The sequence below is a fragment of the Talpa occidentalis genome, unplaced genomic scaffold (genome assembly GCF_014898055.3).
Source record: "Talpa occidentalis isolate TD23 unplaced genomic scaffold, MPIMG_talOcc4v2.1 talOcc4.3, whole genome shotgun sequence".
NCBI classification, from domain to species: domain Eukaryota; kingdom Metazoa; phylum Chordata; class Mammalia; order Eulipotyphla; family Talpidae; genus Talpa; species Talpa occidentalis.
This window is the reverse complement of record NW_023603184.1, coordinates 127,401,751-127,419,536: the sequence shown is the minus strand read 5'-3', so window position 1 is coordinate 127,419,536 and position 17,786 is coordinate 127,401,751. Positions and strand designations below refer to the sequence as shown.

Sequence of the window (17,786 nt, the reverse complement as noted above, 5' to 3'; positions counted from 1 at the left end):
TGAATGATCTAGTGCCATTTCTTTTGAGAGAGACCAAGTCACAGAGAGCTTAGTGACTTCCGTAAGTCTGTGACTTGTCCTTCTGCTGTCATTGTGTCACATCATAAGATGGATGAGGAGAGAAGGCAGCTGTCTGCCTTTCAATGCAAGTTCATGCTGCACTGGCCTAGGTCCTGGCATCTCAAATGTAAAAGTAGCACAGAAACATCACCTGCACTCATCTGCTTAGCATCCTCCAGGGGACAGACACATGTGGTCTGAGAAGTCATGTGCTCAGAGCACAGATGACTACATGTGCTGAAGGCAAGCAAATCCAGGTGATATGCAATGGTCTGCAAGTTCAGAGTAGGGGCCCATAAGAAAGAACTGGTGGAATCAAGGAAACTGAGGGGAAGAGGAACCCGTCACGGAGGAGGGCAGAGGGAGGTGAGCCTGAGCATTGGGCATTCACCAGGGCTCGTGCAGACAGGAGGCTGTATTTGCTTGTTTGACTAGAATCAAGGGTATTTACTGAACTCAGCGAATCTTTGTTGTCTGGATCACTGAGGTCTAGTCTGTTCCTTCTGTTTGCTGTAGTCAATTTATCAACCTGGGAAATCACTACCTTTCTAAGATATTAACCTTTGGGAAAAACAGACATCTATTTAGCCCAGCTCCTCTTGTTACAAATAAACACAAGAGTACCTAGTTTATGCAGGACACTTAGCCTGAGGTCGAATGTCTCCAAAACCTAGGACTATCCAGAATGGGAAGGTAGAAGGTGAGTGGGTGGGGGGAATTCAGAAAAAAGCTCATGAACAGCTCAATTAATGCCAAGGACTCCACATACTGATGCTCCCTGGGGATGGGGTACCCCAGTCCTCACTCTGCTGTGAGCTTGGCTGGCTGAAGCAAGCCAGGTGAGTTGGTCCTGGGATTGCCCTGACCTGGGAGTAAAGCTTAGACTCCCAGAACCAAAACTTCCCAATAGGCAGGAAGACCTCCTGAGTAAAACCCATCCCTAACAGAAGGGTAAAAGGCAGGTCAAAAGAGGAAGCTCCAGGTGGCAGGGTACTCAGATCCAAAGTGCAGCAATACCTTGGATAGAGAAAACTTTGACAAAGTACAAAGATCCTAACACGGTTGCTAATGTGTTATACATTTACGCAAACAAGACCCCGCTCTTGCAAGGTGGTTGTTACTATCACTGTTTTGCAGATAAGGAAACTGAGGCCTGGGGAGTTTAAAAAGGCAACAAAAATTCAAATCATAGCTATCTGATCTAGATTTGACACAACTCAGCCTCTGTCACAGAGTGAAATCTAGAAAGAGAAGCTTGAATCATCAAGGAAAAGCTGACTCCCTCATAATGGTTTTGTTGACGAGGGCTGGGAAGTGTGGCACGTGGTTTAGCACACTCTTTATCAGAAATCTTTTTTCAAAAGGACTTTCGGAATTTAAAGGGGTATCTGGAAATTTCACTTAGAGGAAGGGCCACTCCTCAGGCTACATGGCAGATGTGATGTTGTATTACACACACACACACGCGCACACACACACACAATCATTAGTATACACTCCTGGGTGGGCTTTTCAGCCTGAAATATGTCCTTTCAAGTCTTCCAAATGGTTTTTGCTCTTTGTGAAACTGGTTTTTAAGATACTCATCTGGAAAACACCAGTTTTTGAAAGGATACAGACTCTCGCTTTTGGTTTTGTTTGGTTGAGCCTCCAGGCTGGGGTGGATGCCTGCCCACTGCAGGATGCCTGAGAAAGCTATACCTCATACACAGGGGGGCTGTTTTCAAAAGCACATCTATTTTAGATTTCAGAAAGGGAAAAGGATATTCAACTTTGTGTTGGTATGTTTCTAAAACCCTAACATTCAGCCCGTAGGCTGATGACTCAAGAGAAAGGCAGCAGGACCCTCTTCCCTACCATAGGGAACCAAGTAGCTTCTCCTTGTTTGTTCACATGGCCCCAGTCTTGACCTTTTGTCCCTGGCCACACCAACCAAGCAGTGCGCTGGGGACCTCTGGGCTCTGCCCACAGTCCATGAATAGGCCCCAAACAGCTTGTGGGTGCTGGGGGTTTGGGTTCCTGCAAATGGCCTGAGGGAGGAGCAGGGAGCTCACCACAGATGGTGGCCTTGGATCACACTGACTCAGGCAAAGCCACAGCTTGTGAGCGAAAGTTTCCAAGCAGACAGTAAGCTTAAACAGAATAAAATTAATAAAAGACAATGAGGGGAAAAGGTCTGTCTGGGATTTATTCAGCAATGGCCTTGACCTTTGGGATGCTGATGGCTAGGTACACAGAACCAAGGGTTTAGGGGCCAGTGGTCAGGATAATCCCCTTATATGAGGTCCTGTTCGCAGGTCACGGGCAATCGTTGCAGTTCATCCTGGGCATAGAAAGATGAAGGAAAAGCCCAGCCCAGGCATGCTGACCCCTGCCTTTCTCCACAGCAGGGCTGACTTTCCCCCTGACTTTCTTACTCAGTTCCCTTTTTGCCAGCGTGTTGCTGCTGGGTTCTCTCATTCGAAGGACAGTTGAGGAAATTTTCTCTTGGTGAATATGCACCCTATGGACCTTGATGACCAAATCCAATGCAAAACAGGCACACAGAATGAAAGGTTTGGAGGCTCCTTCCCTTTGATATTAAGTACTTCCAAACCCAGGAGCTCCCTCGGAAGGAAAATGAGAGGGAAAGAGGGGGCCCAAGACAGAACTTCCAGGACTTCAATTAGATTAATTGTTCCTTTCACAAGAAAGTGAAACAAGGCAGTGGGGGAGGAGAGGCCCACTTATTCTGAAAGCAAATGGCCAGGGGAAAATGTTAAAAATACCTTGTAGAGTGAGCGATTGAGAGAAGCGGATGTGTCTTTCTAAATAGGAAAAAAAAATTAAGAAGCGAGAAATGGGGAGTGGAGGAGAAATTGGAGAGGGAGAGAGAATTAGGGTTGAAATTAAGCAGTTAAGTCTTGACCCTAATGGAGTGTTTCTGACAATTTGGCACCAGGCGAAAGAGACCCCAGAAAGATTTTTTTCTGACCTTCCTGACCTTTTCAGTTCAAGCCAACAGCATGGAATGACAGAATGGGGAGAAAAACAGGAAGTTACTTAGTAAGGATGACAGCCAGAAGATAACCTGTAACTCGCCTGCTTCCCCTGCTCAAACGCAGCAAGAGGAAATGTCTTTGTCCCTTTCATTGCCAGAGGTTCTAGGAGCCCCATCCCCAGGTCTGCATCCTGGGGAGCAGAAGGGGTATCCCCCCACAAACCTCCACAGGGCAGAAGCATGTTTTCTTCCCCTTTTGTATTCCCCAACATGTTTTAAGTCATGTTCACTAGCTCCTGAGTTTTTGCTTCCAAAAGCCATGCTCCCCCTGCCACTATGAATATCCATAAGATGACCTCTTAGCAATTTCCCTGGGAGATTTGCTGGCATAAGCATAACAGAATTTGGCCCTCAGTCGAGAGAGGTGCTTAGTCAAATTTCTCTGAGCTCAGATCCAAGCTCTCTGTACATTATGCTGCAGTCTGTGCCAGCCTGCTGCAGCCCAGTCAAAGGCACCAAGCACAAAAAAAGCCTCATAAAGAAGCTCTTCTAACAGAAATTCTTGGTAAAGTTCACTGGCAGGGAATCGGAAGCCTGAAGATACTGTGCAAATGGTGCGCATTTAACTTAGACAAAGAGGAACTGCTGAGTTACCTTATGTCACACACTGAGTCAGGAGTGGGTCTGGGATTAGAAACACCGTCTCATGACCCTACGTCACACAAGGCATCCATCTGAGAAAGCTTTCGGTTCCCATCAAGAATACCTCTTATTAGGAGAAAACCCATCTGTAGGTGCAAAGTAGCCTGAGGAGGAGACAATAACCTTGACTCATGTGCCTGACAGTCTAGCTCCGGTGGAGGGGCGGTCTCCTCCACCAGGAAGCGCTGGCCCGGCCCTAGGCCTGCTCCCTGGTACCTCTCCCGCTAGCTGGCCCCTTTATGCACATCTCAGCACTCAGGGCCTTGGCACAGGGGGAGTTCAGACTATTTATTCATCTGAGGAGGCACCGAACACTTATCAGAGCAGTGGCTTGTTTGGAGCAGACATTCTTCTTCACTTTTGTTTTCAATAAGGAAAGATGTTATGAGAAGGGCCTCTAGCCAGTACAGAACACAATCACATAACTGGCATTTTACCACTGCCTGGCCCCCTCACCTCAATTTACAGGAACCCCGCTGCTACCATGGCATTTCTAAAGGATTCACAAATGGCTAAACACCCATTTGGTATCACCTGAACCATACATTTCCTAGGTGACAGAAGCACTGTAGTGAGACCAGCTGAGTCACCTTGGGGGATTCACTTAGCTTCTCTGGGCTTCTGCTTTCCCGTCTGCACAACAGAGATGGTGATGGCACCAACTTCCCAGGACTGTGGTGAGGATGGAAAGGATGGATATTTGTAAAGCTATTAGAAGAGTGTTTGTTAAAGAAGTCCATACGCCAGCTTTGCGACTCTAGCTTTTGCGGCACATACCAAGAATCAGTGCACACCACGGACCCGATTTGTATAGACTCAGACTTTTTAAAAGTATAGACTCAGACTTTAAACTCTGCTCCTGTAAGGAAACCAGCTGCTGCTTCATAAAATAATAGCGGACCCCTCCATGCCTGGATGGAGAGGAAGTTTCTACTTGAGGTTCTGGCTACTGTTTTATAAAAGAAAGCTGATGGGGCTCCGATGTGTGTAGCAATGGAAATAGGGAGATAAATCCCCAAGCTAGAGCTGGTGTTTTGTAGCCGACCCCCCAGCCCCACATGGAATTATCCATGGCCAGCATTGAAGATAGGGGACTAGTCTTTACTCCAGTCTCTCCTCTATACTGTCGCCTTTACTCCTCCCGAAAGAAAATGTCATGTGGAGGCTCCTCTCTGCGTCAAGACAGACCCACCATTTGGCAGGTCCTGGGATGAGGGCTGCTACCAGTAGGGGGCAGAGCAGCAGCAGCAGCAGGGGTCAGGAGGGGAGGTGGGGGGTGTGGGGGGTGTGAGTCACAAGGACACACAGTGGCAGAGGGGGTGCTTACTTGCAGTCATGTTTCTCAATTTCAAAGTGCGGGTTGAAGTTGAGGACAATCTTCTGGTTGGGTTCAGGGGCGTAAACAATCCACTCACAGTTCTGGTGGGGTGGATAATCCTGGGGGTAACCTGGGGAGGTGATGTAGCCAGCATCTTTGGAATTCAAGCGACCTCCGCAGGGTGGGTCTGAAAGAGAAGGCAATCAAGCCTAAGAACTTCAAATATGTTACAGCCTTTTTTTCCCCTCCCCGTTTCTCTTCTCTCTCAGTGCCTGATTAAAACTGTTTCACAGACCTTTTATGGCAGTCCAGAAGACTAACCCACTTACTCACTCAGTGGAAGAGATTATTTCAGCTCAATCCCCCTCTGCCCCCAACCCCTACTCACCAAGCAAACACATGCGGGCACACACACCCCCCCAAATGAAAATATTCCAGAAAACGGTCATAAATATTCCCAATTACATGCTTGGAGATTAAAAAGGCAAGAGGCAGCAACCTAACATGCCTTCCTGCCTTTTCCTGACTCCCCTCCTGGGCCCATCTTCTTCCCTCTTCAAACCTCTCCTCTCTATCTTCATCTCATAAATCCTTCATGATATTTGGTGTTGCCCAGCCCAGCCCAGGCAGCCAGCAGTAAAGTCTCCGGGAACTGACAATAGTGGTTTTGTGGTGCCGACCCACAAGTGAGCCTGGTAACAATTACATGTGATGTGGAGGAAGCATTTTCAGCTTTGGACCAGAACAGACCCTGGAGGGTGATTTCAGCATTTTTTTTTTTTTCAAAGAAAGAAAAAGCAAATCCCCCAAACATTTAATTCCACATACACCACAAATTCGATTTATTATTTCATTACACACCGAGTGGAAAAATCTGCATTGAAGAATCCACTGGCTCTAACTTCGGAGTTTCGACAAAAGTGCTTTGTGCTGAGTGGACGCCTGTGTTTTTTCCAAGCTCTCTGCCCACTGTCCCGCCTGCCTGGTCACCACCACCAGAGTGTGCTGCTGCTTTGTCCAGCCAGTCAGCTGCTTGAAAGGCAGCTGCAGGGAAAGACAGCCCCCCCACTTCCCAGCAGTGCCTGGCTGGAGGTAAACAGCTTCATGTGGGTTAGGAGGGAAGGGGGCAATCTTCAAAGGCAGAAAAGGTGGGTGATGACATTTGAAGAATCTCACATACTTGGAAGTGAAGTTCTACAGTCCCCAGGAGGGGTGCCTGCGAAATGGGGGGTTTTGTTTAATACCACAGTAGAACAGGAGAACGGGAGGCACACGAGACCTGGAAATATTCAGAAGCCTCTCAGAGACCTTCCTGAGATGTGTGCCTCTCTTAGCATCAATCATGATTTAATATCGCCATCTGCATGGAGCAGCATGGGCCCGTGAATTATGTATTACTGCTCAGCAGCCACCCTACAGGACGGGGGTCTTTCTCCCCTGTTCGCTCTTTGAGGGAAAGGGTCATGCATTTTTTAACTCTACAGGTGCACTTTACTATTCCCTGTGTCTGTTGGCATTGTAGACCTCTGCTTTAGATTACCAGCCTGACAGGCTTTAAATGCATAAAAGATGGGCACGCGGCACAATGGTGGTCGGGACACACGAATCCGCCTAAGTCGCCTTTTAGGCATGGCGCCTCCAGGAGCTCAAACTGTGCAATGCTGAACTGCCCAGAATCTAATGGATTCAGGTTCCATTTCCTACTGAGTGGAAAACAAAGCAGGCCATTTCCTCTGGCTAGCAGAGACCACATCACCTTCTAACTAATGATCCTGCACCCTGCTAGCCCAGGGACAATGGGCCCCACGTCCCAGAGGAACATCAGGCTGACGCTGAGACCAGTGCAGCAGATCCCCCGCAGGCTTCCTGGGGATCCCCACTACTGCCCCATGCTGGGCACCCAACATCTGCCAGCAAATCAAATTGTGGTCCGTTGGTCCTGGCTCAGGCTTATCAAACAGGGCTGAGTGGGTTCCTTCGAGAAGGTAAAATATGGGGACCTTAGACCAGCAGCTGCTCTTACCAAGCAAGCAGGGAGGGAGGACACTGCAACAGGGAGCAGCAGCCCCTCTGCCAGGTCTTTTGCTGAAAAAATGGCAGCGTAGCCCCAACTCAAGCCCCAAACCACACTTCTCTTCCCCTTGGAGCTCATCAGCGGGAATGTGACCTTTAAGGTTTGTCTACTCTCCCCCTCTTCCCCCACCCCCGTCCCTGCTTGTCTTCAGTTACTCCAGAAGGGACAACTTCTCCCCTTCAGCTCCCTGCCCCCCAAGTTTAAGTTTTTAGTAATTACACCATCACACAATCAGCAAGAAAGACAGGAAACTTCCTCATAGGAAGGTTTCATTTCTCATCCTCACCAAGAATAATAATTTCCCTACTAAAATTTTTTATATATATATGTATATATATATATCCCATAGATGACACACAGCTGTCTCTGTTTTCTGCTGTTAAAAATTTACTTAACCAAAGAAAAAGGAGTCATCCATCTCTTTTTTCTGTCTTTCCTTTATCTGATAAAAATCAAGACACTTATTAAAATATCTGAGAATGCATTAAAACATCTGCTTCATTGTCTGTAGTTAACCTTTCCAATATCCAAACATTTATAAACTCACATTCTTGTTTGGATGGCACTCACTCTCAAAATACACACAAACAGATATTGAGTACATTTTGGGTACATACACGTATTAGAAATTCACACTTTAGTCCTGTATACACTTTCACACCCACTCATAAAATATCACACATCATTTGCACAGACATATATTCACCATTATAAATACTAAAACTCCCATCCCTATTTTTCTTGGAGAGAACCGAATTCTTGAACTATATCAGTATAAATTGTAAAGCAAACACACTTAATCCTTCTATACTTCCTCATGATAATTGATTTTTCATGACATTATTTTTTGCGGGACATTGTTTTCTTAAATACAAACATGCACCTGATAGAAATCAACTAAACTTTCTCTTCTGAAGAGCTAGCCCATCCATTTCTTTGGAGGCATTTATTGTCTTCCAAAAGGAGCTGCCTGAATGCTCAGTCCTGTTTTGGAGGAGGCCTGTCCAGCCAAGGAGAGTTGAACTCCAGGGCAAAAGCCTGTAGGCAAACCTCCATACACAGAAGGGAAGTTGACCCTGTGGAAGTGTGAGCTACTGAGTCTGTTTGGTGAGTGGACAAGGGATTTCTTTCTCCAGCTATTTGTGAAAACCTTTTCACCTGGGGCAAACTCAATATCCCAAAGAGAAATAGGCAAACTCAGGCCTGGGCACTTCAGAGCAGTTTTCTCCCACATCTGGGAGGGAAGCCTCCAGGATGACTTAGGTCAGGCCAGATAAAGATCTCTGAGGCCCCAAAATGAAAGGATTAAAAGTGGCCCCTCTGGAAGAAAACACTAAGATCTCAAGCTTATGTTTTGATTTTTTTTTTTTTTTTTTTACAATGACTCTTAGGGGGTTTATTTGAAATATCAAAGCCAGATTATTTTTTTTTTCCCTTTCTCTCTTTTTCTTTTTCTCAGGTGCCCTGGCTTTGCTGGTGGCCTAAGCACCACCCGAGGCTGCCTATGGGTACCCTGGCCCTGTGTCTGCAAGTAAAGAGTTCTGGTCCCCATCTACTTCTAATTCTCAGGCAGTCTGCCAGCCTCAGAGGGAACATACCCTACTATAGAGCCCACATTATGACAAATCATTGGTTCAACGGTAAAAGATTATTTTAGGAAGTACTGAGAAGTACAGGTTCTCTTTTTAAAAATCTGATATTCTAAGGAAATTCCACTGACATTGTTTTAAAGGAACCATATGGCTCGAACTTGACAATAAAATATTTGCAAAAACCCAAGAAGCCCAACTCTAGCAATGAATCGCCAATGATGAGAATTACAATGGCTTACTTGAAGGGGACAGAAGGAACAGCAGGAGTCTTGGGGTAACGGCCTGCATGTGGCAGTTCCACAAGGACAATCAGACACATGGTTTAAGTAAAGGAAAAGTCCTTGGCAAAAACAGGGCACCTTGCACTGGCTGGGTGTGAGATTACAGAGACAGGTTGTTACCAAACGTGGGCTTGGGGGACTGGAACCAGGTGACTGGAATGGGGACCAGTAGGGGTGACATTTGCAAGAAGTGAGGGAGAGGGATGCATTGCCTGGATCCATAACCTGGATTGGTCTTCCTGGGTCTGAGCCTTCTAAACTACAGTTCAATGAGTGGATTGAACTAACTGTGTAGTTTGCAAAATTCTTCTTAGAGATAGTTGTTTTTTTTTTCCATTGAATGAACTCTACCTAGAACTCCAAAATACAAAGCAGAGAGAAGTGCAGCTCTTCCTGGGTGTAGGGGACTTCGGGTGACCAGAAGTGTATGGAGTAACCCCACCCCCACCCCCAGTCCCTCCCTTCATTCTGTAAGAACATCAGCGCTTCCTAGAATTGAGTTTGAAACTGGTAAACTAGATCTCAGTTCCCTGGTTGCTTTAAAATGCCACAGAAAAGAGAAAGAGGAGAAAGATTAGAAAACATCTATTTCTTATATATATACCTGAGGGCACTTGGTGAAGAAAACCAGTCAATTTCATTTCCCCTGAAAATAACACACCTTATTTGCTTTACAATTTATCCTTTTCCCACATCATAATCCCAGACTGTTTCAATTTCCAAGGCATTGTTTTCATTTAACTATTAGCAGGAAGGCAAAGAAGAAACTCTTTCTCTTAACTTAAAAAGAGAAAAGGTTTACACCTGGCCACTTAACTAGTAAGAAGCCTAATGTTCAAGTACAGCCTCACTGACTAGCACAAAACCTTGTTTTCAAGTGCAGTCTCAACTCTGGCAAGCTGTGTGACCTTGGAAAAGTTACTAAACAACTCTGAGCCTCTGTTTTCTATCTATAAAGTGAGAGGACTTTACTAAACTGAAGGTCAGTTTCAGTTTTAAAATGATAAAGTCTGTATAATGAGACAGGGAAAAGACCTTATCACTCAAAGATTGAACCAAAATTAGAAGGGTTTTTTACCCTTCTCATCATTTATTCAAGGTGTTATTCCTATTTCATCTGGTTGGTAAGTCTGAAACATGGTTCTTCAGATGAGCATGTCTGTCTTGCATTATGGAGAGTTCAAATGTCTCTTTTAATCACATTAGCTCCACTGACGTGGGTTTCTTTACTGAGTCGTGGTGACATATTTACAAATATTATGGATACACAGTTCTGTGTGTGAGTCTGTCAACAATAGGGATGCATGAAAAGGAAGACAAAAAGAGTTTTTTCAAATACCTTGCCCAAATCATCTAAGTCCTCTGCTCAGGATTTTAACCAAATTTTGCTCACTATCCCTGGTAAGCTGCTTTTTAAAGAGTTATTTCTGTGAGCTGAGGCTGGATTTTGTTTTATTCAAAGAGACTTCAGCCTGTCACAAGACAGTCTCATAAAATCTGTATCTTGGCTTAAGCTGGGAAGAAATGAGCCAATCCATCAGCCCAGGAATGCGGCTGTTTGACCACTTCCTAAGGCAACTGGGAAGGGATGCAATCTATTCAATTTATGGGCCGGGGTGGCAGTGAATGATGCACTCCTGAAGGCACAGCAAATGGAAATCCCTGTGAACTTTTGCAATGATAAGGTTCAAAATTTGAATAAAAGAACCAGCTGGGAGGGCAGGGAGGGGGGAACCAGAGACCGGGAAGCCAGAGTGGAAAAAGGAACATGGAAGGAGGCAGCCTCCCTGAAACACCTCCAATGAATTCACTGAGGAGACAGCTGGAAATTGGGTCTGGAAATAGGGCCTTTGGAGAGGCTCTTCCCCTCAATCTGGCTTCTAAAAACAAACCTTTATTTAATCGTTAAAATGTAAGTTTGATGTGATTACCTCCTCTGACCTCAAATCCTGCCACCTGTGGTAACCTTGTTATTTGTCATCTTATATCATAAACAAATGCAATTCCAATAGGGCAGCCAATATAATATCATTAGTTTATATTTATGTCCACTCTTTTCCAGCCCTCATTGCAAATGAAATTTTGATGCCATTGATGAGAGATCTGGGATTACAATTCTTGACCATTTCAACAGATATTTGGGGAAGGAAATAGAAGAATAATTATGAGGTTGGTCCAAAAACCAAAGGTTAAAAAAAAGGTAATATAATTTTTTTCCATTTATTTTGATTAACTGAAAGCTTACACTGAAACATCAGTGATTCCCCATTGGTCAGTAAGTGAAATCCAAACCTCTCGGCCTTGCAAACTGTGCTTTGCATTCGGCCCAAGTTAGTGTTACCAGTCTTATTTGCAGTCTTGCATTCTAAAATGAGCTTCTGAGTGTTTCTCCATCAAACCCAGTGTCCATTTCTCCACCCCCAGCTTTTCCCCTTCTGCCTTTCCCAGCTCAAAGATCCAGCTATCCTTTCTTTCAGGCTCAGCAACACCTCCACCCTCCAGTTCTCCCAACCTCTTAGGCTAAAGTCCTGGGAATGTGAGATCCCCCACGGGGTGACAGGGTGACCCATTCTGTTGGGCCACCTGCAAGTTGAGGGCATGACTCCTTTCTGATTCATCTTTGGGATCAGACCCAGAGCTTTCCCCAAAGGTCAGATTCAGTGAGATTGAATGAATGAATGTACAACCGACTACAATAATATCAAAAGGATCACAAATTTTTAGAAAGCCCATCACAAATTGTTCTACCTCTCCAGCTAATACCCTTCCTTCCCAACTCACAGCTGCTGCTAGTTACAGTGCTTTTTAGCAATGACTTAAATAGACTTAAATAACTAGCCTGCGACAGTACCACCTAGTCACAGGTCGCGGGAGGGCCAGTGGAACTATGTCTCGTAGACTCCCTGACCTCAAATAATGATGATGAAGTTCAAAGCATACTTAGATTTTAATTCTAGTGCTGGTAATATCACTAGGCTTTCTTGTCCCCTCACTGTACACACCTCCCTCCCTCCCCAAAGCAAGTTATAGATGTTTGCTGTCGGTAGCCCCAAGAAGGTGCAAATTATTACTTCATCACTAAACTGTAGGCTGATACCAGATGCTCTCTTATTGGGTTTCAGTCCACTTTTCTCTACCCATCCCTCCCCATCTCCCGCTCCCTGGCCCCCAATATGCCTTTTGGGCACATCTGTTTTATTTTTCCCCTTTATCAAAACAATTATTATTACCACTTGGTTCAGTAATTTGCAATTCCCTTTATCTTCTTCGCTGAAAGACTAGCCAGAACCTGAATCACTGGTTATCACCAGATCTGTGGAGGCAGCAGGCAGGGTGTCACTGGACCTGAGCACAAAGCTGCCCAGCAGCCCCTGCAGCCCCAGCCACTGCTGGAGAGCTTTCCTTTTGTTACTCCTAGTCCCCCCCACCCCTCCTTTTTTTCTGGATTAGATCATGACTCTTTTATGAAGACCCAGAGGGAAATGGGATTATTAAGAGTCTTGCTGGGTAAAAGCGATTTTGTCTTTATGACGACTTTTTTGAGTTCAGCTGCTGAGGAGCCTATCGCCAGAGTAGAAGTTATTACATATTCTGGGGAGCACCTTCAACAGAGTGTTCCCTGCTGAGCACACTTTCAGTGATGAAGGATGGAAGAGGAGAAAAGAGAGGAGAGAGGTTTAAAAAATAAGTACAGGAGAGAACACTGAAAGCAGAACAAGGAGAGAAAAAAAATGCAAAGAGGAGATATAAATCGAAGATGAATCCAGCAGAGAATATGCGTCTCTGAAGAACAGTGTGGTGAGAGATAATCTTATGCTTATAAAACACAGACAAAGGTTTAGTAGGGGTAAGAACAGAGAATGAATAATTATTTAGTTATAAAAAAAAACTCATAAAATTAACATAAACTTACCACAATTGTAACACTGTGCTTTCTATGTTCACAAGAGACAGTTAACCCCCTGAAGCTGTTTCAAAGATTAACTGACTTCAGAATAGGCTTAAACTGTACTAAACAGTATTCTGGGCAATCTGACACAGTACGACCATCCCATGAAGTAGTTATTACTATTATTGAATGCATTTTACGGAGGAGAAAACTGAGGTACTGTGAGATTAAGTATTCTAGATCACTGAGCTGGCAAGTGGCTGAGCTAGATTTTAAACCCAGGCTGTCTGGCTCCAAAACTTCAAAAGCAGAGGAAGTCCAGTGAAGGTCTCCCCCAAAACTTCTCAGTGACTAACTTATTTAGTGGTACTTAAGGAAAGACAAATGCTTGGCCTGTTTGAAAACTCCTTTTTCTCGCCTTCTGCCAGTAATCTGTCTGTGTGAACAATGAGGGATGTGTTCAAGGCTGGGGTGTGAGTGGGTGGGAAGCACTTAACACCTTCCCCCCTCCCTGCACACACACGCCCTCAGGTCCTTGTCAGCTTGGCCCTCTTTCCTGAGTTGGGGTGTGGAGGGTGTGTACGGATAGGTTGCTCAGGTCTGAAACCACATGTCTTAATGTTGTGGTGGGAGGGATTTTTTGATGGCAACTCATACTTCTCTGTTTTCTGCCCAACCCCATGCTACCTTATTCTAAATGCCACGTTGTTATTGTTCTACTGGATAGGAGCTGCATTTTCAGAAATGGGGGATTTATTTTTATAGCACAGCTGGTCTGCCAAAGGTCACATAATTTGGCAATGTTCCCAGTGGTTAAAAATTAATTTCTCCTTATTAATACAAGCAAGGTCCCATAGGATAGGAGTTCAGCCTTATCTAAACTTGACAGCTTCCTAAACCTTTAGAAGATGCTTTCTCCTGTAGGGAAAGCCACACTACAAGGCCACTATGTCCTGGAATTCAACCCCACTGAGGTAATAAAACCATTAAGCCCCCTGGCCATTTCTCATGAAGGCTGACAAAGCTTTGAAAAATGCTGTTGGTTCTTGAGGACAAACTTCTCAGTATCTTCCAGGAAAGGGTTAATTTTTCTTTTCTTTTTTTAAAGTGAATTCCTTACCTGGAAGTGACTGTACAAAGACTAAGTTCTGAGGATCAAACACTCAGGGAGGGTGCTTCAAAGATTATCCAATGGCAAATGATGGTCAGATGATAAAATACCTCAAGTATGTTAATGATACTACCTACTACTGCCCAGACGTCACTCTTCAAGTCCTTTCTAGTCAGCATAAGAAATTAAAAAAGGTATAATGCTTTTTTGGTCCACCCTTTTAAAAAAGGAAAATCCCATCTCCATTTCCAAAAGCCTTTCCAAACTGGATTTTTGGCGACTATATTCTGAAAACTATACCAACGAAGCTGGCTTGAAATTCTGTCCACTCACAACTGTCCACCACTGGGGTCACCAGTCAGTTCATTCTCTTGACGGCTTTAACCATCAGTTGACTGAGATTAAAAAAAAAAAATAAAAGCCTCGGAATCATCTAGTCCTTGGTATCTCTGCCCCCTGACCACCCCTCAGACTCCTCCCCAACCAATTATTTGCATTCATGTCTCCAGGTGTAGGAATTGGCCTTTGGCTCCTTCTGTACCATGAAGACAGGGCTCTCTCTGGCTGAGGGTGGAACTCCCCACTCAACAGCAGGAGAGCCATTTGGTGGACAGCAGAGTCCTAACTCCATAGCCCAGGGGTCAGTTACTTGCCACTGAGTCTTCTAACTTCTCATTTTGCCAGTTGGGGGTTTGGTGGCTTCGCCTGAAGGCTCCACACAATGGCATCAATATCCAAACCTGCGGGGCTCTGGAGGCATTCACAACTCCACCAGGCACTTCTAGGACATGAAAGGGCTTGCCCTGCAGCCCTCATGGGGAGTTCTCTTTCCACTGTTCGCACAGTGTCTGTTGGCAACTGGCAACAGCTTCACTAGCTGCTTATGGGGTAAAGTTTACTGGGCACCCACTGAATGCAAGCGCTAGACCCACAGCCCCGAGCAAGCTGTGCTACTTTCTGTGTAGAAACTAGTAGGAGTTTATAGTTCTGCTTGCAAATTATGATACCTGTCAAAGCCTTCCCGCAAGTGGGGGAGACAGGCTAAAAACAAAACAAACAACAAAAAAAAAACCTCTTTGAAAACCTTATCCGGCGCCTAGACCGTCAGGATTTGTTTGAACCCAGACCTGTCTCCCACAGCCAATTAACACCTCTTATCTGATCATCCAGTCCAGACGAAAGGTTGAATTGACCTCAAGGTTGAATTGACCTCGTCTGCCCGTGTCCTTGGCAATGGGGGCAAACCCTATGAAGGGTCGCGGCTTCGCTGCTGGCGGAGGGGTAGGCGAGGGATGGGGGTAAGTTACAGGGTTTGGGTTATTTGGGTCCTCAGTGGTGTGCACCAACGTGGGGACATTTGGGCTGCCGCCATCTGCAGAAACCTGTTGTCAGGCTGCAGCAGATTTCCGGAGCAAAACCCAGTCCCCTGCGGACCACGATTAACTCCAGCAAAAAGGAGTTTCGAGGCCAGCGGCTAGCGGGGAATGGCTAGCGCCAGGGGGCTCTCCTCTGCGAGAAACCGAAAGGAACAGAGGCAGAGGGAGGGAGGCGGGCGAGCAGAGAGCACGCGCCGCCGAGCGCCCGAGCCCTCTCCTTCCAAAAGAAATTCAACCCAAGCCGCAGAAACGCTTTAGGGTAGGGCCGGGTCCCCTCAGCTTGGCTTGGAAAGCTGATTCCCACCCTGACTCCCGGCTCCCGGATTCCCAGAGGGCGGGCCGACTCCTTCCACCGCCACCCCCGTGCGCTCCTGGACGCGAGCTTGGCCGCCGGGCGCCCGGAGCGGGTGGGCCTGGCTGCAGGACCGGCAGCCCAGCGCAGGGTGGGGGCAGCCGCTTCATCACAGCTCGCCTTGCCTCCACTAACTTGTGCTGATATTAAAAAGAAATCAATCACTGAAAAGCACCGCGGTGAATATTTCTTTTTCTCACGTGGAGCGCAAAGAGAGGTGCCGGGGGAGGGGAGGCGGGACTCTTCGGCGACTACTGAGGTTTCTCCCGAGGAGAGAACAGCCGCAGGGACTTAACTTTCCGGCAAAGGGCAGCGTGGAGGAAATGCCGCAAGCGTCACCCTGGGGGTGTCCTTGGTTAGGAGGAGAGGCCAGGAGTTGGCTCGCCCCTCTCAAGCTGGTGCCTCGATTTTGCTTTCGCTGGGAATATTTTTGCCTAATAGAATGTTTATGGATCGCCCAGCTCTAGTTTCTGCTGCGTAGCCCAAACAAATCGATGCGGCGTTAGAGACGGGGTTGGGGGGAGGTGGGGGGAGGTGAGGGGGGCTCGCCAAGGCCCCACCACGTGGATGCCAGCGCACCGCGTGCTCTTCACCTGTTCCGCGGCACCAGCCGGCTCTCGGAGCGCTGCGCTGCTAGAGATCGTGCGAGTTGCGTGCATTCCCGCAGCCCTAGCAGGCTCGGGGGAGTCCTCAGCCCCCAAGTCCCGCCGGACTTCCCGCGCCACCCAGCTCGGCGGGCGCTGCGATCCTCAGCCCCCCTGATCTGGCTCTGGAGGGCAGGCGGGGGAATGCAGCAGCGCAGAGTGGTGAGCGGGAGGCAGGAGGGGGCGCTCCGGGCTGGGCCCGCCGAGCTGCCCCGAACCCCAAGCCCGGGCGGTAGTGAGGCAGGCGGCCGCACTGCAATCTGGCCAGGCGGCTTGGCAAGAAGACCCAGCCAAGTGCGCAACGCCCACGCAGCCTCCCGGCCGCCCGCCTGTCCGAGAGGCCGGGCGCCAAGGCCGCGGGGTTATTTGCTCAATTGCTCCCTTGCATGCACCTTCCGCCCCCCTTTTCCCCTGACTCCTTCTGGGAATGTGTCCCGCTGCTGCCGCTGCGGGCGGTTGAGCCGGGCACCCTCCTGGCCCGCGCACAGGTGGTGAGTCAGAGGTCTACTGGGCCTCGCCCTTTGCCACCCCCTGCATTTCCCTAGTTGCCAGCCGGCTGCTCCGACGCAAAGCCCGAGTGGCCCACGGCTTTAAATCGTTTTCTCCCGGTGCTGGAGAATATCCACCCTGGGCAGGTCCCAGTTCCTTGTCCTACCCGGAGTTCCCATCTCCGGCGGAGGCTGTCTGTGGCCTCACAGGGTGTGATCTGCCCCGCACTACGGGGCCTCTCGGCTTTTCTACAAGTGACGCAGCGCGGCCCCAGGGTTGGATGGGAGGGGGCTCTGCAGAGAGGGAGGGAGGCAGGTGGCAGAGCCCGAGTGGGTCCGAGCGGGTGTCGCGCACACACTCCACACACTCCACGCAGAGCTTGGGGACAGATGTGCGAACATCTGTGGCAGGAGGTGGCCCCTGAGTCTTCACGCTCCCTCCCGCTCTTCGCAGCACGCACAACCTGAAGTTGTGTGCGTGTGGGTCTGTGCGCGCGCGGTTGTGTGCGCCAGAGTGCGCGCGCTCGTGCGTCCGGGCCTACCAGAGTCCGCGCCTGAATACATAATATATACCGTGGGCATCTTCACCGCGCTCTCGTGCGCGCGTGCACACACACACACAGCGAATCACACAAACATACATAATTTATGCAGCCTCCAGTTCTGTGGGAGGTAATTTAATTTCGCTTCAAGCTGGGAAGTTAGAATTAAGGCTAGAGGGAATGAAGAGACACAGGAAATCTCCCCATATGGGTCCTGCACCCATATCTTTAATACCATTTGCAGCTGCCCTTCAGACCAGTTGTGGCAGAGGAGCAGCAAACGTGTGGATTTGGGAAGTATGGGCGTTCCTAAGCCATCCTGCCCCCTGAAATAAATACCAAAGCTTAAAGGAGGGGATGAGTATGTGTTGGGGGTG

General features: G+C 47.5%; 1 protein-coding gene across 4 annotated transcripts in view; it reads right to left on the bottom strand.

Annotated features, from left to right (window-relative positions):
* The window catches only part of NRP2 (neuropilin 2), a 117,029-nt gene that overhangs the window by 97,082 nt on the left and 2,161 nt on the right, over positions 1–17,786 (bottom strand). For all 4 annotated transcript variants that reach the window (XM_037523901.2, XM_037523902.2, XM_054700018.1 and 1 more), the window contains exon 2: positions 5,070–5,247. In XM_037523901.2, the coding sequence (XP_037379798.1) occupies positions 5,070–5,247 (178 nt within the window). The remainder of the gene's footprint in view (positions 1–5,069; positions 5,248–17,786) is intronic.